This window comes from Thunnus thynnus, chromosome 8 (genome assembly GCF_963924715.1).
Source record: "Thunnus thynnus chromosome 8, fThuThy2.1, whole genome shotgun sequence".
NCBI classification, from domain to species: Eukaryota; Metazoa; Chordata; class Actinopteri; order Scombriformes; family Scombridae; genus Thunnus; species Thunnus thynnus.
The window spans coordinates 21,864,764-21,888,522 of record NC_089524.1 but is presented as its reverse complement, the minus strand read 5'-3'; the positions used below and the strand labels follow the sequence as shown (position 1 = coordinate 21,888,522).

At 38.4% G+C, this 23,759-nt stretch overlaps 1 protein-coding gene across 6 annotated transcripts in view; it reads right to left on the bottom strand.

Annotated features, from left to right (window-relative positions):
- Positions 1-75: 75 nt before the first annotated feature.
- slc44a5b (solute carrier family 44 member 5b) overlaps positions 76-23,759 on the bottom strand; it is a 36,857-nt gene continuing 13,173 nt past the window's right edge. Inside the window, exons 2-23 of one of the 6 annotated variants that reach the window (XM_067597180.1) lie at positions 22,388-22,436; positions 16,454-16,527; positions 14,557-14,641; positions 14,120-14,204; positions 13,873-13,986; positions 12,589-12,649; positions 12,362-12,485; positions 12,144-12,188; positions 10,391-10,474; positions 9,894-10,006; positions 9,556-9,687; positions 9,086-9,185; positions 8,885-8,977; positions 8,577-8,664; positions 7,772-8,034; positions 7,215-7,309; positions 7,015-7,118; positions 6,796-6,869; positions 6,289-6,359; positions 5,497-5,585; positions 4,275-4,359; positions 76-2,515 (exon numbers count right to left, since the gene is read on the bottom strand). In XM_067597180.1, coding sequence (XP_067453281.1) covers positions 2,424-2,515; positions 4,275-4,359; positions 5,497-5,585; positions 6,289-6,359; positions 6,796-6,869; positions 7,015-7,118; positions 7,215-7,309; positions 7,772-8,034; positions 8,577-8,664; positions 8,885-8,977; positions 9,086-9,185; positions 9,556-9,687; positions 9,894-10,006; positions 10,391-10,474; positions 12,144-12,188; positions 12,362-12,485; positions 12,589-12,649; positions 13,873-13,986; positions 14,120-14,204; positions 14,557-14,641; positions 16,454-16,527; positions 22,388-22,436 — 2,120 coding nt within the window. In that variant the 3' untranslated portion in view covers positions 76-2,423. Of the gene's footprint in view, positions 2,516-2,973; positions 3,977-4,274; positions 4,360-5,496; positions 5,586-6,288; positions 6,360-6,795; positions 6,870-7,014; positions 7,119-7,214; positions 7,310-7,771; positions 8,035-8,576; positions 8,665-8,884; positions 8,978-9,085; positions 9,186-9,555; positions 9,688-9,893; positions 10,007-10,390; positions 10,475-11,786; positions 11,820-12,143; positions 12,189-12,361; positions 12,486-12,588; positions 12,650-13,872; positions 13,987-14,119; positions 14,205-14,556; positions 14,642-16,453; positions 16,528-22,387; positions 22,437-23,759 lie in introns of those variants that run through there. The other 5 variants (XM_067597181.1, XM_067597178.1, XM_067597179.1 and 2 more) reach the window with 5 other exon arrangements.

The following is a 23,759-nucleotide window of genomic DNA, read 5'->3' as shown; positions in this document are numbered from 1 at the left end:
GATGAGCGAATGAATGAATGAATGAATGAATGAATACAGATATTTAGAATAAAGGAGGAAAATAACAGAAGTGTGTGCTGTATAAAAAACAATTTATTGATAAAACAGAACAAAAACATCCGTATTACGGATGCACATTCACACGGACAATATATTCTGTTATAAAAATACATGCAACATGTTCTGTACTATAAATAGAAATATGGCAGATATAGATGCTGCCACTTTCACAAATGAGACACAATAAATAAAACACAGTTCCAAGTATTGCTCATCTTTCTGCTTATCAACAGGTGAGAGATCTGTTTTTTCAGAGTTTGTGATAAGAAAACTGACGCGCATTCTAACAAAGACAGCGTCTACTTGTTGACCAAAATCTAATTTCCAGACGTGGAAGGGAGGAAGAGGTATATAAAAACACTGTTTACTTCACTTATCAGATCTTTGGTACTCAGCCTCGTGGGAAAGAGAACGAGTTGCATGCACATAAAGACACAAAATACAACTGGTAGTACAGTAATACCTTGAGTTATTCAGTATGATAAAAAGGAACAACAATATGCTGTGTGTTTTATGCCGAGCACTACATGCATCATTTCTCTCCTTTCAGATACGCCATCAGAGTTGTTTTCCTTTTATTGAATGGTTACGTTGTGCATGTCCCAGCGTGTTCAGCTCAAACGGGGGCAGAGGGTGTGTAAGTCTGGCAGTGCTGTCACTCTGAGGCAACATGAGGGCAAGTTCTCAGGTTTGACAAACACAAAGACTCACGAGGATGAGTCACATCTCAAAGATCTAAAGGTGATCATCATACAAGGTACAAGGACACTGTGGGAAACTGCCAACAGCTGTGTTACTGGAAATGATGCTGTACTTTCACTGATTTATTTCGTCAGTCTCCTTACAAAGACAAAACAACTGCATCTTCCTGCAACAAAGGTTTTGCTTGACTTAAATCCTAATAACTCAATTATACTGCGTGGGACCAGCATGACACTGGACTGACAAGACCAATGGAAACAAAAACAAAAACTGTTTCTATTCATAGAGACTCATAACTCCAACAAGAAATTTTGGTCTTGAGAATATTATGAATGAAATCTATGAAGATTCATAAGGACTCACCCACTCTAGGCTTGGAAGGGAAATGGAGAAAAAAGTTTCTTTATCACAGAGAACAGTGGTTGTGATCAGCCTGAAACAGTAAAAAGTTCATACTGTGGAAAAAAAGCCACATATCAAGCCAGATTTCAATGTGGTTGAAACATAGCAAGCATAAAGATGGACGGCAGAGAGGTGAGTTATGCTGCTGGTGTAGCTTCAGCTTTATGCTGTGAAAACGTATTATATAACTTATTATTATTAAACTTATTAGAGAACATTGTGATTGACATGAGTTCATTTGACTGCAGCCACTGTTCCCTGTGAAACTTTCAAACACACATTGTAATTGTTATCAATGCAATCGGTCTCATCACATCACTCTCTGAGTCACACATCAGAGCAAAGAAACAGCACATACTGTATGTAGGTGGAGGGTCTGTGTTTGTTACTGGTTGGACACACCTGTGACTTTAGTCCAAACCATAAACACCTAACATCAATTTGCTCCCCCTTTCATTCCTACCATGAACATTGAGGACTGTCACTTTTTATGAGTTCAAAAAATGTAAACTATGTAGCTGCAAGAAGCAATTAGACACTCGATGTGGCAATTCTCTGAGAAAAGGCACTTAAGAGTGGAGTACTTTGAACTGCTATGCCATTATGTCCTTGACATTTAAATATGAAAACAGAGGACAGTTAGTGGCAAATATATTTCTCAATGTGAGACAATTTGAAGTAAAAAAAAATAAGAAAAATAAAAAAATAAAAAACACAATGTGCGGATGAGGTAACGTTTGACCATTTCATGGAAAAACTTGTTCATGCCTCTACACCAGTACACATTAGACTGGTGCCACCAAGTGGCAAAAACTGGTAACTACATGAAAATAAGGACAAAAACTGCAGAAGTTCACCACAATCTAAAGAAAGAAAGAAATCACTTGTTCCAACAGGAACTTAGTGTGTGGTATGATTGTGGTTGTAAGAACAAATCATATTTCAGTTATAATTATAAAATTCTACAAAATATTTACAAGAATGTGGTGCAATTTTGTATAACCAACCAATAAAAACACAAAACATTTTTTTTCTTGGACACGCTGGCTCCTCTAGTTAGTTATAAATACCAAAGAATTGCTTAAATTATGACCATGTGGATGAATGAAAATAGTTGCTCAACAATTTGTCTATTATAGTGTACAGTTACAATTTGTGTATACTTGGATTACATTTGGCAAAATGCTTATTGTCACTCAGACTCATACCATGCTTTGGTAAATGACCTTTCAGCCTTTCTCCTTCCTTTCTTCATTTCTCTAGACGTTCTTCTTGGAGAGGATCTTCCGCAAGGTTCTGTTCATGTGGTAAGGCCGTTCAGCAGAGCCGTCATTTACCTCCAGATCCCACACTAGGAGGCAGCAGTAGCAGTATGTTAAAAACTGAGATCACAGTTGAGAGAATCACTTACAACAGGACATCAAAGTTAAATTATGATATTTCTGATCATCTTGAACTTTCCAATTAAACCGAGAAGCAAGTCACCTTGAAAATGCAGAGGACAATAGTTAAACCATTTATGTTTATTCAAAAAAATTATTCACATTTTCATTGAATTTCATTGATAAAAAAAATTCTCCTATACAAAAAGAACACTGAATAACCTCCAGACAGATGCATGTATTATACTTAGTATTAAAACAGCACTACATCTGAACCACCCATTAAAAAATGTACCAAAAATGGCTTTGACATCCTTTTATAAACTGTATCGCAAAGGTTCCTGGTGTTAGGTCTAAAACTGCAGAATAAGAGGAACTTTTTTTTTTCTTTTTTTTTCTTTTTTTTAAACTTTTTTCACAACTAGGCACATAAACTAGTGGCTGCATTCACAAGTTTCCTGAAAACTGTCATGTCCTGTTCAAATTTTAAGCAAAAACCATAAAATTTCTTTTAAAGTCTTGACCTCCCACAAAGTCTGGTTTACAGTACATCTATGAGCATGATGGAAACTATGAAATGATTGTGTAATTGAGTAAAGTAAGAGAAACCTGTTTTGCTAAGTGCAGAATACACACCATTTTTGGATCTGTGTGCTTGTGTTAGTATAAATACGGTGGATCAAAGCAACCTATAAAACCAATGGTAAACATCAACAGCCAGCAAAAATAATCATGCTAGACAGACAAAATAAATCACATGGTTCTTTTCCCATATGTGAAAGTGCATACAAAACATGATTTTACACTAGAAGACCAAAGTGCGACAAGAGGGTGCCCCATAAGTCCACCACGTTTTATATGGTGATGCCTTATGCCATAGTCCATCAGTGGCATCTGTACATTTTAAGGTCCTCATGTTTGTTTGGGTAAAAATGCTTGTATCATATTCGTCTCAGCCTGTGCATCCGTCCTGCGATTTGACACATACCCTCTCAGTAAGGCAGAGGTCAGCAGAGAATACAGAGAAGAAAAAAAAAAAGAACACAAGTGTGGCAAAAAAAGGCAAGTATCTGAGTTGGCTCAAGATAGGAAGTGATCATAAGTCGTTTTAGTAAGTACACCGTGCCTTTTCTGTGAGGAACTGAAGTAAAAGCATGTCCTTTCATGTCCAGGTCATCCCTGACCAGGCTGGGATGCATCCAGTTTGATGTTTAGCCCTACAGTGCTCGCTCTCAAATGTCCAGACCCCCCCAAACGTAGAGTAGATATGAAGAAGTGAATCATCAGTTTAGTAAAATAGCTGCTGCGCATTGCTCAGGAGGCAGCACATAATTTGGCACCCTCCTCTCCTTTACGCAGGATCTTGTGCAGGCCAGGAGACATGTAGTAGGGCCTGGAGGAAGAACCGTCATTCCTCTCCAGGTCTTCACCTGAGACCAGGTCCCAGCACAGGAAAGGAGGAGCGGGAATATCAGACAGCGCACAGAGTGACAGGCATTAAGAGAAAGGAAAGCAAAGGCTTAGTAGAGAGAAATCATCAATAAAGGTCATGCAAGAATTAAAGAAAGACGAAACAGTGAATGAGCAGGAATCAGTTTTGGTTATAAATTAGAGTGAAAGTGTTATATTGAACTGCTGACATGATACTTCACGTTTTATCTGTAACCATCACAGCAATGTTCAGTACAAGTAGTCATATTTTCACAATGTGTCATGTAAAGTACTTACAAAAGCACAGGAACAGTGTGTCCACACACATGGAATAGACGTTAAAAAAGCCATGTGCGATCATGTAGGATCCAAATATCACCGTCTGAAAGAATCAACAGGTCACACTCAGCTATATTGTCAACATTTATTCTGCGACATCAAAAAAGAATATGAACTTCTGATTCATAAATCCTTCAACATAACTGATCAGCTTGTGAAACACAAATTGGTGTTAAATGCAGCTATTCCACAATTGGAGATAATCTTAGCTGAAGTTCAGGAGGACCGCACCTCAAACACATACTGTAGGCCTATAAACGTCTCCCTGCCCAGCATACCTAGTCGTACCTTTCCGTGCCCCGCCCTCCCTGCCCTTATCTGTCTCACTCTTTCTCATAGGTCACCAGGGGTCCACCAAGCCCAGGAGTTGCAGTGGATCCTGACAAACCCTTCCCCACACAGCAGTCATTCTTCCTGTTCCATCATTGTCATCACCATTCCCAAGTTGATAATCATTAAACGATCATTCACGTTTCATTGAGGTTATGGTCCTTGCTCGTGAACTAAGAAGAAAGTATGAAACTTAAGTGTACACTTGTCCGTGGGGTGTACTTTGATCACTGATCGCTGCTACACATTTGCAGAGCCAAACTGCATCCTTCACACTACATGTTCTTTCTATCCTGGAGACAGGTGAGGTGTATGGTGAGGGGACATGGTGTTATGAGGATATGAATTAATCAGATCCCACTGCCTGGACCTGCATCTACCTCCTTGTGGAAATGAGCAGCAAGTCACCAAGTAGCACTGGCTTTATACTAAATTACCTCTTTTTTTTTTTTTTTTTACATAAATGCTTTTTAAATTTCATTAATTAATCTTTTGCAAATATGTGTGAAAAGTAAAGGCATAAGACAAGCTGAGGAGAAAGCAGTTGTCCCTAAAAAATACTTAATTATCATATAAAATATTTTAGTGGTATATTATAGGAGAAAAGTGAAAGAATTTTCATATAATATATTTGTCCAACTAATTCTCCAACTGTATTTTAATCTTTTGTTATTTTATCAAAACACAATTAAAGGAGCGAGGAGAGTCTGGATAAAATCCTTTGTATGCACAGTGAATAGTCCAAGTCAGAATAGAAACATATCTCAATCTGCCAAAGCAACTTGATTCAATCTCAGTTGTTATTGCTGTAACAATTACTTATTAAATAGCCCACATTTGAATTCCTTACCAGAAGGGGGACCCAGTAGTAATTTAGGGATGGCACCTCCTCTTGAATGACTGGTATTTTACGTGTGAAGAAGAAAAATGCAAGAACACCTGGAAAACATAAAATATATTTAAACAACATATACAAATTTATATAATAAAATGTTGTGAACAGTACTTTTTAAAAAATTAAAAAGTACTCTCATGAAAAAAGGGAAAGAATTCTCTTCAAACATTATTCTGTCATTATTCTGTCTGTTTAAAAACAGTGAGTGTTGGTTCTTGTGAAAAACAACTGATATTAGAGAGTTAAATGCAATACTTTATAAACCTTTTATGACTAAACGTATTTAAGAACATTTTGGACAAATCAACCAGGAGGGTTTAAGTCAAAAGGCAGCACAAGTAACTCTAAAATTTTTAAATATGGGGCTCCAGGAAGCTATAATTTGTTAAAGGGGAATAGTCAAGGGCTTACAAACATACCTACTCTGATACATTCAGTTCAACAAATCTTATATTAGTGAAACCTAAGGACAAATCCCAAATACTGTAAGTGATTAGGCAGTGCAAAAATAAATAATAAATGTTTAGGTTTAAATTAAGATCTTTAAGACCTGCAGACAACCTGTGCTAAAGTAAATTTTGCAAACTGAGTGGAAATAGAGTATATGTGTGGCAAAACTAACTGGAAGTGAGTCAATTTATCATCTTCCTAATATTCAGGAGAATTTTTGATCCTGTTTCTTATGCAGTTTTTTGTCTGTACCCCTATTTATGCCATTTGACGGAGTGCCGGTGACATTAAACTCACCAACACTTCCTGAAATAACCAGTTTTCCCAAGAAGAGCACAAAATCTGTCACCTTGTCCAGGACAGTCACCCTACAGAGCAGGCAGAGAGAAGTCACAGTGAAGGACAAACACAGACACCAGAGAAACAAAGAAGGCACTGTCATGCACTGAGACACCAACTCAAGAAATATCTGTGAAAGAGCACACACCATAAAATACACGATGGTGAGTAGGTTAATTAGGAGAAATGCTCAACTGCTTGACACACTGATTGATTGTTTCACCGATTTGTATGCAGTAAATCCACATATTTTTAACTTTTCTTTGAGACAGAATCTAACATTTAAATTTTTTTTTCTAGCATATTAACAGACTCTTCCTGATGTAATTCTACCCATTAAAATGGTCAAATTTAACTTAATGTTATGCTAAGAAGCACTGAGAGTGTCTCTCAGCTGCAAGTCATCTGTACTCTGACCCTTTTCAGACGTGTAGATCTAACAGAGACGTATAAGAAAGGTCTTACCGAATAATATTCCTCATCAAGAGGAAGAAAGCGTCCTTGGAAGAGGTGCAGAAGTTCTTTCCATATATTGCTATCTGTTGAGAAAAAAGTAGAAAGTGCTTGGTAGAGGGTAATTAAGCACTGATGTACAAGCCAGGTCAATTAACAGCTCAACTGCTAACAGATACTTAATAATAAATCAGTCCAAATTATTGGCAAAACAGATGTTCCTTCACTCACCATAATGTACGCATTTCTGTTTAGAAACTTGATGAAATGTTCCAGGCACCAGAAGCAGCATTCGAGGCAGCAAAGCATGAATCGAGTGCATGCATTTTGAGAACCTGGGAAAATATCATCAATCCTCAACATCCCATTTGAAATGATCATTAACTTGTGTGAGAGTGGCAAGATCAGAGTCTTAAAGAGTTACGGGTTACCTTTCAGTTTTTGATCCAGGTACTCGAGAACAAGTCGGACCATCTGCACCACAGCGAGGATCAGAGAACCGAAGGCGAGGGAACCTGTGTGATAACTGTGACACAAGAAACCAAGTGGAATAATGAATATTTGAACATTTGTGTAGACAGCATGTCCTCCTTGTTATCTGTAAAAACTAAATTTATTTTATATATTACAAGTAAACTAATGAAAATCCCACCAACATCTTAGTAGATTCAATACATGGTCATACTGGAAAATCACTTTATTTGATTTCTGCTATTCATGAGTCCCAAATGTGACTTTTGTTCATACTTAATTTTATAGAGGTAAAATAAATGGCAAATCAAAATTGTAAAGAAAGAACAGAGCGAAAGAAAACAGCATGAATTTATAACAGATTATAACAGACACAACAGATTTGTGAACCATGTTTGGTTTGGAGAAAAGCTATTCATCGATCTGTGTGTTTCAAGTTTATGTGTAAATCCATCCAGATTTTTTTTTTTTTTTTTCACTTTTCACATCCAGCGTCTCTGTCCATGCAGCTACCTACCGTATGGCTCTGCTAAATGAAGAGTAGAGGGGGCATTCAGGGATGTCTTTTGGCTTCTTCAGGGCCCAGTAGTAGGATGCGAAGGCCCCGGCCAGGGTGCACTGGCCCAGGGCGATGGTAAAGTTGACCAGCCAGAGGAACACAAACAGGTTGCAAAGATGGAGGACTAAGATGTAGCGGTGGTACATGCTCTCCCCACCATAGAAGGCAAACATGCATTGTGATCCGGGGCACACTTTGGTGATATTGGTCTGACTGAAATTCTGAGAGAAAGACACAAAATTGATCTTGATGTGTAGTTGGATGGTAGTATTGTGATTTAACATTTGCTTAAATATTTCTGTTACACTTAATTTGAAACGAGTGAAAGTGCACTACTAATCACAGACTAACATTTAATGATATCTATGGGATTTGAGGAAATCCTGCATTTATTCCAGGTTTGTGTAACCACATAGCCTATAAATGCTTTAAGATACACAAACCAGGGAGGGCAGGCAGGCTGATAAATAATATCTGTCACATAAGTGTTCATAGCTGTCAACCACTAATGTGATCACTATTTACGTCACAGCAGATTGATTTCAATGGTTCTAACACAGAACTCACTTCTAGCTATCAAATTTTACTTGTTACTTTACTTACATTCACTTTGATTGATTATAGTTGAGTGTGATGAAAGAATCTGACTAAGAAATATTTCGAAGAGGAAGAAGTTGCAGAGAAAGTAAACTGTTACAAGAACAAAGAACCAGATATTTCTTCAGTAAATGCACTTCACTGTGTAAGAGAGGGTGACGCTAACCTTTGGGCTGCATGTGAGGTTGGCATACATGCATTTATCGTCAGCAGACATGACCTTGTAGACTGCATGACCAGATGATGCTAAGAAGCTGAGGGCAAACTAGTTAAGGGCAACACAAAGTCCAACAAAATGTGCTCAATACAACAATCACCAACTACTTAATAAAATGTAGTCAATTTAGTTTGAATACTTCACTTACACATTTATTGGTTCTTATATATAATCTTGTGGACAATCTTAATTAACTTGATACAGTGTTTCTGAACAGATAAAACAGTTAATCAATACGCCTGAGGTTGGAAGGATACACTGCTGTGACGGCCCAGTAAGCAATGCAGATGGCCAGAAGGAAAAAGGTGATGATAGGGTAGAAAAGAGCGGACATGATGTAACTGATGGCCCTAGAAACAAAAAAGATTAAACATCATTTGAATTGCGTTCTATGCATGAAAAATGTCAAACATACCATTTGATTTTAGGGCGTCAACTGACTTTTTATTCATACTTACCTGCTTCCCTCCTTCAGTAATGCAATAGCGATTCGCAGCCTCGTCCTCAGAAATATCAGCATAATCACAACGATAAACTCAATCACAGCAAGTGAGATCACTACAAAACAGATGACACATTTTATTATTAGTCAACGCACTTGTTGTCCATTGTTGTACATTGATATGTTTTAACATGACACTTAATCATATGAAAGTTTAGCCCAAGTTAGTGAATAATAATCATTTAAATCACTGTATCACTACAGAAGAATCTACAGAGATAGAAGACGCATTTGCCATAATTTTGGTTCTGCAAAGCAATATGTGTTTGGGGTCTAACGTCTGTTGAAATAACCTGAGATAAAAATACATGGTACCACAAGGCACACAGAGCAGGAACAGCCAACTGACATTTGTTATGTAACATGAAGCTCACATAATAAAATACAAAGTGTGAAGTAAAGCTATATTAGTGGATGACAACATACTGAAGATGAGCCACGTCTGGCTGAGCTGAAGGTAAATGCTGAAATCTGTCTGGAAGCCGATATCAGAAATGGTGACATTAGCACCTGGCTTCCCACTCAGCATACTGTACTCCCAGTAGCAGTGCCAGATACCTGAAAGACACAGAGAAATGAATGAAAGCTAGGAAAAGATGCAACAAAGTAAGACAAATATAAATCTCATACAGTTTGCCATGACAACAGAACTGTTCACAGCGAGATAGTTGAAAAAATCAAATGTAAAATATGTGGGCAGCAACTCCAACCTGTGTACACAGTGCTACGTAACGCAGTAGCCACCAGCAATGGTGCATACTCACCGTAGCCAACCACAGCGATGACAACAAAGACAATGAACCACAGGAGCACATCAGCAGTGTAGCGCAGCAGCAGGATGAAGAGCAGACTGACCACCATGGTTATCACCAGACCACTGCAACAACCCAAACACATACATACTGGGAACTGACCACCATTTGCAAGTAAAATTTGACAAATACATATACAGTTCAAAGAATTTGTTGAGGCCTGTGTATGTGTGTGTGTCCCACATATGTATGTTTTACCACAAAGAAATTAATCTAGACTTTTAATTTAGTAAATAGCAGCTAAACTGGTGATATTTAAATCGCCTACCTGCTAAACCCCACCAATTTACAGCTTCAAGCAGGTGCAACAGTAAGAGGTATTTGCATATAAAATTTTCATCATTAATTTCACTGATGGGTCAGAGAAGTTTCTCTGCCCACAGAGGAGCACATAATCTATAAAGAGAAATGAAGACATGAAAATCACCAAAAGCCACAGCCATTCTTACATGAGGATCCAGTCCCAGGAATTTGCATAATCCTCAAAGATCTTAATGCCAACTTCTTTGGCATTCAGCAGATTGGCGATACCTCTGTGACACAGGTGAAAAGTGGGAAGGTGGGAAATAGAGGAGGTGACAAAAAAGAGATTTAATAAGAACACAGATAGGGACTGTGGCAGGCTTGTGTTATTTCCTCTCACAGTTTATTAGACTTTTTCAAAAACATTTTGACACTTTATCTTTAATTCTCCCACAGGGAAACAAAAATGAATACAGTTTCAAAATGCTTTGAAATGCAACCTCATAATCTCAGGTTATGAGGGTGTGGAGGAAAAAAAAAAGTTTAATATCATTGAGCCAAAAAACAGCATTAGTGTTACTGAAGCGCTATTAAGCAATAGTTCTACAGTATGGCAGTGAATGGTAAAGTAGCATGTAACTAAATGTGATACAGAGGAGCACCTGGTGAAATAATACATAGTAATGGATGTGTTTATTTCTGTTCACATACAGGTAAGTGTGTAATAACCAATGGGAACAAATACACAACATAAGACTTTTTTTTAAAAAAAACAACAACAAAAAAAACAAAACAAAACTGTTTTACTTGTTGCCTGAATTAATCTCTAATTAAAAACTGTGTTTTAATTTTTTAAGACAAAAATATCAACTAAAGACAAATTATTAAGCATAAAATACAACTATAAATTTGTTGAATTCCAAGAGTGTATTTAAATAACTCTGGTAATATGAATTGTAAACATCACACACTATAAACTTCTTTGGGATGAACTAATTCAAGTGTTATTTAACTAACAACAAGACTGGTAGCAATGTCAGAACACGATTACTGCATAGGACTGACTGCAGACTGAGGTCCCAGACATGCTGCCCTATGACTCAGTTAAATCTCTCAAGTACAGACAGAGGAGAGATGGAGGACAAGCTAACATTTCTATGGAAAAAACACTGAAAGCAGTTCTAAAAACCAGCTGCATGATCAAGAGCTCTAACTGAGTTGCCTAAAGGTCAGTGCAACCCTGTCCATAGAGAAGAGTCTGGATCATATCCAGCGCTGTTATGTAAACTTGTATTCATATCTAGATGAAGGAAGCAAACATATTGACCACCAGGGGGCACCATATCACTCTCTATTGTATTTGAAACAGACGGTGCACAGCAATTCATAAAGAAGTGGATTGACTTCATGTTAAGTGGCAGATATATGCCATGAACAGTTATTAATTTGTCCTAATTTCCCTCCACTGTTGCAGATGGAGGTATGAAACAGAAACAGATTTTTCTTGGTGATGAATAGCACATGTGGGAGGGTTAGTCTACACAAAGCCACTGACTACAGCGGAGGCAAGGTTAAAAAGCTGAAATAAATCATTTTTGAGACCTTTCCACTCCTTGCTGTATGGCGGTTACTTGGCTACAAAAAGAAAAGCATTAAAACATATTACATTACCAGGTAATTCAGGACAAATGACATTTAATCACAGCAAACACCGAATCATGTATGTTTATGTCATCAGCTCACTGGTTAAATACATGATTTCTCTGCTTATCCTATATCAGCCCATTAACATGTTGATAGCATATGTTTACAAAGCAGCTGTTATAAGCTTGTAGGAACCCCTGAAGTTCTACTGTTGAACTTGTAGGTAAGCTGCATGTTCATGCAATAAACATGCAAATGACTGTGAATGTGTTTGGACACATTCCTGGGCATTAGTGACATGCCCACTTATCCTACCCTGTAATATCTGTCCAGAGCTCTCTGGGTGCAGAGGCGGCAGCCCTATTGATGGTATAACAGTTTTAAAACACTTTCATATACAGGATATATTATCATACATATTCTTTTACCTCAGCAAGAATTCTCAATCTAATAGTTGACTTTTTTATATGCATAGCTTAACTGGTTAAACAACAAAAAGACAAAGATTTGCTTTGCAGGGAAGCAGGACTTACTTGGCAGCGTCTTTGAGGTCATTGACACTTCTCTGTTTATTGACACCGTCATTGAAGATGGTCTGATTGGCTACAGTTAAAATTCCATTTCTTGTAATGAAATCAGGGAAGCACCGCTGAAGAACTGAAAGACATTTTTAAAAATGTTTGTCTTAAGTGGTTCGGCAAACAAATAATGAGCTGCCGCTGCTGTGTTGCTGTGTTTACAGTGTTTCAGATTCACTTACAAGGTCTGCTTGGCACGATCATAGATGGGCAGTCTTCATCTCGTAAGACTTCTGCAACTGACTGAAAGGGAAATAAAGGGGACAATGATCTAAACAAGAGAAAACAAGATTTATCACGGACCATTTATTCACCACAGTTTTGGAGTGATCTATCTATTGTTTAAATCAGTTGTGTGGGTTTCTGTATTTATGTGGACTTGTGTGCCTGGCTGCTGTTTATACAATATTTCTTGTTAGGGACAACAGTGATTAAAACTGTAACTTAAGAAGGATTCAACATAATGATTCAACACTGTTAAATTTTAGATGAATACAAAGTTTAAACCAATGAATCAGATAGTTAATAACAGAGGCAAGAACAATCAGTATTTTTTCCAAAAATTAAAACTGTGATCAGAATAATAACAATCTTATTTACAGATAGTACTTTAGCAACATCTAATTTTCAGTGATAGTAGCATTAAAAGTATTAATATTGCTTTTCCTGAAAAAGACCAATAATCAGTGGTGACAGTGATGGACTAAATCCTGTCTGATGTAACACTGTCATACTTGAGATGATGTGGGAAGAGGAATCGATGATTCGGTTCAAACAGTATGACTGAGTTGTTAGGTGCTCCCACACACAATCTCACTTTCTGGATCTTACACACCATCATGCCAACGTCATTGTCACTGAACTGCTGCCAGCTGACAGAACAGGGTTGTGATGTGCATCAGTGGTTGCTAGCTCACTTCCGCCTATCTTTCAAGACGCATTCTAATAAACTCTCCATTAAAATGACAGTAGAGATAAAATTGATGAAATCTGAGGATTTATTACTTTTGATGTTTGAAAGCTACATTAGGTATTATTTTCTTGTAAAATTATATTTGATGTGTTTACAACAAGAGAAGAGGATCTAAACTCTCGTAATTTAGACCTTGTAGTATCCCTTATTTGCAATAAAATTCTGGAAATAAATATACACACTTCTCAGACCTAAAGAAGTGACATCTGGAACTACAAATCGTCTCTGAAACAACAGCAAGCGAACTTTTGTCTAGAAAAAGTTGAACTCACCAATATTTCACTATTGAGTTGTTAACATACAACAAAAGACACAAATGTCAATTTCTCAAACAATTTTAATATACTGTACTGTATCTTTGGTGACAATCTATGTACATGCATTGTCCAACATGTGTGGTATGTATGGTCTTTCTTTACACAGAAGGCATTGTGTTCAAAGACTCAGCCAGTTCACAAAACAACAAAACAGACCACTAACCACTATCTCTCACCTTACTGCCAATCTCAAAGCCCGGTTTGCAGAATTGCTTGTAATATTCCCAGTTTTTGGTATTCTGCGCATCCAGGAGAGTGGCAAATCTGTCAGGGCACTTGGAGACACAGAGCTGGAGGAGGCAACACATTCTCTTAATGAGAAAGCCCATCAATCTTGCATAATCAAGCGTGGAGGAGAAGTTGGAGAGGAACATAAAACCTTGTGAAATGTGCTGCTAGAAGGGGCTTCATACAATGTCTTACCTGGGTTGTAGGGCACTGGAGGTTAATTAAAACTGCAGGATTGGCACATTTCAACATGTTGAAGTAGAATAATTTGGTTTTGTTTCTGTGGAGACAAATGATGAAGACAAAGAGAGGAGTCAGATTAGAAGGATTTAAAAGACTGAGAAATCAGCCCATTACTGTGCAATGTTTTATCAGAAAGCATTTACACACATGCATACACACGCACACACACATGCACACGCACACACACACACTCATACTCACACACACACTCACACACACAGTATACGGTGCGTTAAAGTTTGCCATAATTAATCACAAACCATCTCCATGATTTGTGGTCAAAGCCTCCTGCTAGTGTAAAGATAACTGTGAAAAGCTGACGGACAAATTTGGGGAACATAATTATTCCAGTGTACAAGAATTTAAGAGGCTGATATTTTTCCACTCACGCATTAAGGGTCCCCTGCTGGCCACAGAACTGACCGTGGCTGTTGGTCGGATAGACGACCTTCCTGGGGTCGCCGTGGATCCAGGCTGAAAACATATCACATTTTTCCATTTGAATTATATATACTTTTACATAGTAGACACATACTCCTAAAACTGGCTGCGTTACTGCCATGTTCCACCTACTGAGGTATAAGAGGCCACTGGTCAACTCATTACCCTCCTTTTCAGTCTCTCTGAGGTCCTAAATGACATATGCTATCAGTATTAGGGTGTGTGAATCTGAGAGCCTGTCTAGTTTTCTATATAACAGAGGAATTACTTGCTACCTAAGGACAAGCATTGCATCATTATTAAGCCATCATCATCATTATTAAACAGCTGGATCTCTTAGATCAAAGAGGGTCCTGTATAAATCAAGAAGACTCCTGAATGCTGTGAGTGCATCAGACCAAGGTTATGTGTGTCTCTCTGTGGACTAACTGAGGAGAACAAATAACCAACAAAATTAAAAACACTAGACCACAATGGAAATCTATTTGGAGGGCTGCATGTATGCATATTAATTGAGAAGAAACATCTACACGGAAAAAAAACAACAACAAAAAAATCAATCCAGTTTAATTTGTTCTGTTTCTCAAGATAGGAGTAGCAGTAACCCTAAAATTCAATTTACTAAGCAATTCTTGTGTTTCAACTGTTTGCCCAACCTGAACAACACAAGTGTTAGGGCCTTTCACCTTGCCAGTCAATGAAGGATTGTGCTGAATGTGAAACAGCACAACAAAGGCAGTCTACAAGTCTTTGACACGACAAGGATGATGAAACTGAAAAATTATGCAGAAAGAACACAAAGTTCTCCAGCTGATTGCTGACATGTCAGTATCTATTTGAAGTCACATCTATTGTCAAGGCTCCTGCTCTATCAAATTATTGGGAAACAGAAGTCTTTCCCATGCAAAGATTGAGATGTGACTCCACTGACAACAAGATGGCCAGGGATGGCACTTGTAGTGACAGTATTGGGATTAATTTGTGATGTACATTATACATGTGTGAAAAAGGAAGAAAGAAATGTATCATCATTTGTGCTGGCTGTAAAAGGATGTGTATTTGTATAAGAAAGGGGTAAAGAAAAGTGTCAGAAAGCAAAAAAGTAAAAGAAAAAAGTAAAAGTGTAAAGAGAAAATTAATTAAGAGAAGAGAGAAAGATAAAAGGGTAAAGAAAGAAAGAAAGAAAGAAAGAAAGAAAGAAAGAAAGAAAGAAAGAAAGAAAGAAAGAAAGAAAGAACGAAAGAAAGAAAGAAAAGGAGAGCTGATGTAAAGATTCACTTGGCCTCAGTCAGTTGCAGAATGGCTTCAAGAAAAATTGAATGAATTTCGGAGACAAATGTAATCAATGGTCACCCAGTCAAAAACTCGACAGGGACATCAAAAACAGCTTTAGTAGCACGATCACCTCATGTCAATATACAGCAGAGTGAGCCATACAAGCTGTATGTTGTAGCGTAACTCTCGTTTATTAAAAGAATAACCCATTCTCTGGGGGAGCTGCATTTTTCAACTCCCACACACTTTTCACAATCAGACATTTTGTTGAATAACCCACCATGAAATGATAAATAAGTCAAACAAAGAAAACAGCTTGTTTTCTCCTTAAGTGTTGGTGCATCCTGTGGAGAGGATCTGTCCTGTTTTGTTTGTGGTAATTATTGTCAGACAAAAACTTACAAACAAAGCACACACTTTCCATTCACCTTTCCATCCAATTCACCAGCTAGTTGTTATTACTTTCTACAACTTCCAGACCACAACCAGACCAGAACATATCACCACCGTTGTGCATGTGCACGTTTTTTTGTGTCATTATGAGACTTTGTGGCAATGTGTCAGACTCACCCACAGTACCCAGGGCAATGTAGCCAAGGATGACAATAATGAAAATAATACAGCAAACCACATCAGTGCAGCTCCTGGGAAAGAAAAAAAAAAGATGTGAGAACAAGTAGTAGATCAATGACATAGGAAACCAAGATTACGTGAGAAAAATAAGGTGATTTATTGAATGGATGGTTGGTTATTTAATGCCTTTGTCCAAATCAGTATCATTTAGTGATGCGTCTCCAGGGGGAATTGAATTCATTTACAGAAGGGGGGGCAGAAAGACATTAAGTAATGGATTTGTTTTAGATATATTATTTGTCCGTGCTTGTGTGACCTCGTGTATAAACCCCAAAAACTCCATATGTACAGTTTTGAGTGTTTATTATTAAGATTACAGTGGACACAGGCACTGCCTTTTATTTGCTGTTTGCTTCCTCAGTGCTTGAGATGGCATTATGGTTGTCTCTAACCTCAGATTTAGATTTGATGTGGTTTCAAGGCACACAGCTCATCAAGTGTTGTTATGAAAACTTCATCAAGTAAGTGGTAGAATGTAAAAGTTAACAATACATTTCTCATCTAAAGGAGAAAAAAAATGCTGTGGGTTTAACCATTTTATTGCTGGTAATCATAACATTAACCTGACGTGCCAGATGGATTGTTACACTGAACCATTTTGGAAAAGGGCAGGTACTTTCAAAAAATACATGGCAGGTGATTGGATGAACCATCTGTCCATCACTGTCTATCACCGTCTCCCCTTACGAGGCAGCTGGGTTCACATTGCTGATTGGTCCTTACCACCGGTGGTTCAGACCAATCAGCATAACTTGAAGCATAACTTGACACAAGCGCATAACTTGAAGCCTGACAAAATAGATTCTCACGTGATGTTGTAATCTCACGATCTTGTGAATCAAGCTGCCTCACAAAGTAATCATTGCATAGCTGCTGTATGGCAAGTGAGTTTGAGCTCTATATCTGGGTACTTGCTACCAGGCATGACAAGGTGTCAACTTTACACTATGTTCTCAGAGAAACTGTGGTAGAGCTCCCCGGACTTTCTAATGAGGCTCTGGATCCCCCCAGAGTTAACTGTCCCACAGGCACACAGACAGCTATTTGAAGGTTGCTTCTCTCTCCACAGGAGCCTCAGTCTGCTGGTTTAAAGCAGCGTCTCTGAGTCTCTCCCTCTCTGAATCTTTCTTCACTGTCTCCCTCCCTTAACAAGCTTTCTTCCCATCCTTTCCACCCTGAGAAAGGCTGCCAGTCCAGCCCCTTCTCAGTCCTTAGTTTCAAAACTATTCAGACGGTGTGCATTAAGCCCAGCCTTTGAATAAAGCCAAGTTCAATACACTGTGCACAGTAGTGCCATACAAGAGACATATGTAGCCCGCCAAACACCATATGCTACGCAAATTGACTTGGCCCTCATCTCCTCCATTTCAACCCTTCTCCTCTTTCACCCAGAAGAGGAAAGCCAAGGTCAAAAGGAGGCCTGTGCTCAGATATGCAACACGTTTGCAGTTCTTTGAAAAGAGAAATGTCCTTGTATTGCATGCAGCATGGTTACAGGGTTCTAACCACATGGTTCCATACATACACCACATATGTGCTGCTTTTCAGCCTCCAAATATCATTTCATTATTAACTAGCAGACTATCAAGAAAGACAAGAGCATAGATGCACACAGAAGATATCAGCTGAGGAGCAAACCATACTATAATAAAGTCCTTAAATAGGTGCAAATAAGTTTATTGAATGCACTTTTATGAGATACATATAACTATTTAAAATATATGCTTAGTGTAGCCTCTTAGATTAAGGGTCAGCTGTGTAATTTAGGCTTGCATCATAAATTATCCTGGAATGTTTGCAAGTGCAGCTGGAATTATGAGCTAATTTTTATGGGCCCGCATTAATAACTGCTGCAAGCTTGCAATCTATGTTAATGGGCTGCTTTGGTAGATTGGTTTGCTGAAATGAGCAATACAGAGGACTGGAAATCTTTCCTGTCCCAGCAGGGCAGCTAATATTGCTTGTTTCTCATTTCAGAATAAGATGTTTCTACTATCACCACTCTTATCTGAATAACAAATTAAGAATGTAGAAACCTGCAAATTCAAAATGTGATATCTTCTCTCATAGCCTGGTCAGCACATGTGGGGCTGATAATAATTGACCCAAAGACCATCTGCTCTGTATCTTCAGGCAAACATCCAAACATCAGCTGGAGCCTCTGTTAGATGACATTTGATGACAAAAGACTAAAAGAGCAGTTGGAGATAAGGCTTAGGGACTTGTGACACATATCAAGCTGCATTTTTCTGAAAGCACAGCAATTATTTTTTGGAGATAAAGAAACAAAAGAAGCTAAAGTGGAAACATCTCTGCCTGGTGAAGACAGCCACAGTTTTACACTGACAATAAATATGAAGACAACCTGCAACACCACCAGCAAAGCTGTTGTTAATATTGTGCATATTATTAACAAAGGGAGACAAGGGAGTATGATTTCATTTCATTCAAAAAGAAGAAAGGGAAGAGCTGTCTGGGTTGCCATGGAGATGGTTGCATTCCTGGTCTTTGAATCCCTCTTCATCCTTTAGCTAGTAGATAAGTTAGCTGTCACTCAGACACACATCATCTGTAATTAGAGCAGGTGGAGATCTGAGGGGTGGGACTGTAAAGCCAACGTTGCCCTTTCCACCGTCATGTGACTGTTACTGTCTTTTATCTCAACTCCCTCGTATAGACCCTGCATTATTAAGACAAAGTGCAAACACAGCACCACAGTACTAATACAAAGTCACCTTTGAAGCCTGCAAAGGTGAGTGTTGAAGGGAAGCTGACAATGTGAGGAGAGTGAGAACAATTCTGCTTTGTTCTCTTATATCAGGAAAGCAGGCCACATAGGCCCCGTTCACACCTGGCATTAAAATGTGTCTTGGGTGATGTGATCACAAGTGGATAGTTCTAAGTACAGGTGTGAATACACCCATGACGCACTGAGGGTGCATTGAGATCCAATCACTCACACCATATTCTGAGGTGGTCTGGGTCGCATATGGCCACAATTGAATGTGTTCTGGGCCACAGTGAAGGACCGCCTACTCAACTGATGTCCTCTGTATAAGCGTACGTACTCATTCACGCGCCAATAGCATCATATTAAGGTGCGAAACAATAAGAAGAGGCCACAACAACAGGCAAAATGGATTCTCGTGGATGGAGTACACATGAAACATGCTGTCTGATTTCCATTTGAGCTGAAGAGTTTTGATTTTGCCCATGTGCCAAGGTCTTTGCAAACATCTTCTTTTCCGGCATACTAGGCACAGGAAGTGCATTGCTGCCTCCTGCCAGTTACAGACAACGATGCATTTGGTCTTTGCAGACGGAAATGATGTATATGTTTATTTGTATATAGAGCGAGGAAGTGAGATCCACTCACAAGTGGTCACTCGAGATGCAAGTGGAGACGCACTCTAATGCCAATGTACTTAGAGCTGTCCACTTGGGATTGGATCACCCAAGACGCATGTTAATGCCAGATGTGAACAGGGCCATGGACTGTAAGTCAGATCCAAAATATGATCAAACTGGCGTCACTCCAAAACTTCAGCTCTCCTCAGATGTCACTTGCACATACATATAGGGACCAAAGCATTGCCCTGCATGTGTACTGTGCTGGCAGGCAGTGGTGCTTTGAAAGAAAAAAAAATCTCTGTTGATGGGAAACTTTTGTGTCAGTGCTTTATTTGCAAGGCTGATATTCTGCAGGAGCCAAGGTGACACAGATGGCAGCAGTGCCACAGAATAGCGTGGGTGCCACTGTGGTGTGAATCTGCCAGACTGTCCCTGCTTTGTAACAGACATTAACAGGAAGAGATATTTGGAGGACCAGATTTGCACACAAAAGGGATATTTCTCATGGTCACAAGAGCTAAGAGGGACATAAGAGCTTAGAGTGAACAGCAACTGAGACCATGTTTCCTTTCCCAATAAATATCACGCTCCTTTAGGTATACATATGTTCAGGACTGGGCAAGATATCAATATTATATCGATATAGTGATATGAGACTAGATATCCTCTTAGATTTTGGATATCGTAATATTGTGATATGGCATAATGTGTTGTCTTTTCCTGGTTTTAAAGGGTGCCTTACAGTAAAGTGATGTGATTTTCTGAACTTACCAGAAGTAAGTGACTGTTCCAGCTGTTCTATTATTTGTCTTAGTCATTATAGCCACATTACTGATGATTATTTATCAAAAATCTCATTGTGTAAATATTTTGTGGACACATCAATAGTCATCCCTACAATACTGTTGCAATATCGATATTGAGGTATTTGTTAAAAAATACTGTAAGATTTGATTTTGTCCATATTGTCCAGCCCTAATATGTTTTGATGTGAGCAAACATCTGATTTATTGGTAGACTGTGTTGTAAGTGCACATTTATAGTAAACCACACTATAAAAGGCATTATTATATTGTAACAAGCTTGTGCAGTTCTGGCTCTGTGTATATTTTTGACACTGATTATATCTGTGACATTATATTGTTTATAGCTGGAGCCAGGTTAAATTAACACTACACAGTGTCCTCTTCTGTCCGGCCTTTAGAGGACTACTCAATTATCACAGATACAGTTACTTCAGTTAGACATTGAGCTTGCATGAAAACAAGACGACCACAGAGTCAGTTCTCTCCCAGTTCTCATTAAGAAAAAGCCTCTGAGCCACAGAAACATCAAAGTATCCTTGGTGCCTTCACCCAGCTGTAGCAGTGAAATGGGCTGGAGAGGGTGGGATAAAGAGACACAGGAGGACTGAAACATGCCTTCACAGCAGCCTGCCAAACCGACACTGAACATAAAAGAGATAAGAGCCTACATTACCTCAGAAAATGACTAAATCATCAAGAAAAGCCTGTGGTGGCACCCTTGGGGGTTTTTTGCTTTATTGCAAAATTCTGCTCTTCATTGCGCTAAAGAAATCAGGTAGACTGAATGTAGACTTCATTTGAAAAATCCCATATACTTCGAGCACTTTGAGCTGAATATTATTATTATATATTTTGGAGGGAAAAACTCCTGAAGTTTATAGTTCTGTATTTCTAAATGTAGAGGATCACATATGTTATACACCATCATTTTTTGGAATGTGACCACATTTTTAAGTCCCCAAATTATCCTAAAACTTGACAATTTCATGTGAATTTCCTAAGTTAAAAAAAACAAACACTTTTATGTGTTTTAGTTTGGTTCTATCAATGACATTTTAAACACACTGCTTTTCAAACACTATGTTGTAACAAACATGTCAAATCAAATCAATAGCAAAAACTCACTATCTGTCATGTATAGAAATGTAGCCCTCATGAGGCAAATATCAGACTGCAGTTTATCATGAGGAGTGCTTGAAAAAACAGACACATTTCACTATCTCCTTGCAATAGCCCCAGTGATCTGTGGATTACATCCATTTTGGGTGTATCTGGCTGGTTAATAATGTGTGTCATCGGGCTAACTCCAGCCACCAGCTTGACTTATGGCCATTGATCTGTGTGGTGGAGTGGAATAGAGCTACCAGCACTCAGCCTTCAATCTTTATTAACGTAGCATGACAAATGATCAATCTATCAGCGCTCGGACAGGGGTGTGTGCCAAAAAGATTATACAACAGGCTAGTTCGATACACATCAAAGAATCAGATGTTGGAAGATAGTGACTAGTCAAAGGTCAGTTCACCCAAATCAAAAAAATACATATTTCCTTACGAAGTCCTATTGGTATCAGTGATTGCAAAATGCAGGTAAATACAATTCAGTTTCTTCAGTGTTGACAAAATGTCTTTCAAATGTGTTTGTGAACATACATTATTAGATGAAACAACTACAGTATAAAGCAAAAGGTGGTGATAGTGAATATATGTAATACCTGTTATGAACAGGCCCTCTGAAGTTTGGGTCAAACTTGCGCGGCTCACCTATAAGACAAGCAGAGCACGGTGAGGTTAGTTAACAAGAGTTTGGAAAAGTCAAAAGGAACAGAATTAAAATTCAAGATTCAATCAAAATTCAGTGTATACAGTAGATGACACAACAGCAAACCAATGTCTGGTTCATTAGCAGAGTAGGAGGTTAAAAGATTGAACAAAAGAAAACAGAGAGAGAAACAGAAAATAAGAATATCAAAACAGTTATGAGCAGCATTTAAAACACTGACACCACAGAAAAGTCCCATATCACATGTTGTGTTGTGTCGTTCAACTGGCCAGGACAAACTACAGTAACTAGGCCATTTCACTTTGCAGTTCTCCTAGCGGGACTGGGATGAAGAGGGATGATCATACTAAGCGAGAGCTGTAAAAGCCAAAACAATGTAGCTAATACAGAAATATAATAAATCATTTTAACAACTCATAAGCCAAACTGTTTATCTGGGTCACAGTAAGGAAACCCCATTTGATCCAGCAGAGTAAATACTGAACCACAGTTGCAGGAACCATCAGTCACCCAAGGGGCTAACTCCAACAATGTGCACATGTAGGTGTGAAGGTGCATACATGATGAATGATGAATGCAAATGCACATGTGCATTCATCATCATTGGCTGCTTTTTTGGTGCCCATGTAGTCTCTACCCCAGTTGAAACTAAGTATGACGTGTTTCTGAGGACCTATTAATCATCACACATGGAGCGTAATATCTCCAAGCAGCTGGGGCAGACTTAGGGGCAGCATGAGTGGGCCTATCTCCCATCTGTCCATTTCCCATACCGATCCTGTCAAGAGGTGTACAAGCCAGCGAGTGAGGAATGAGTACAGTCTACTACGCACTTGTAAATCTGGTGGGTCTGGGTTCTGAATGTACTATTAAATTGCATAACTCCCGAATTTAAGTTGAAAAAAAAAAAACCAAAACCAAAACAAATGTATCCTAATAACATGCATGGTCTGTGTCTGATTTAGCTCATGCCTCCACCCAGGGAGCTCCACAGTCATCCAAAAACGATTAAAGACACATTAAAAACCCATAATGTTGCAATGGGTGATATCATTTTTCATTACAATGAACATGGTGAGTGTAGTTTATTTTGTAACAACTTCACAACAGCATTTTTGGTCTGTGGAGAGTAGCTGTGTGTTGTGCAGATGTCAATGAGCATGCTCAGTAATGCAGTTCTGTGAACAGTAAGTAATAAAATAGATGGCCATGGTAATTTTCATTAACTACAAATGTTGTAGACAACAATTAAGTGCTTGGTTGAGAAAATTTGGTAAACACAGAAATTAAATCAAACGCACCTT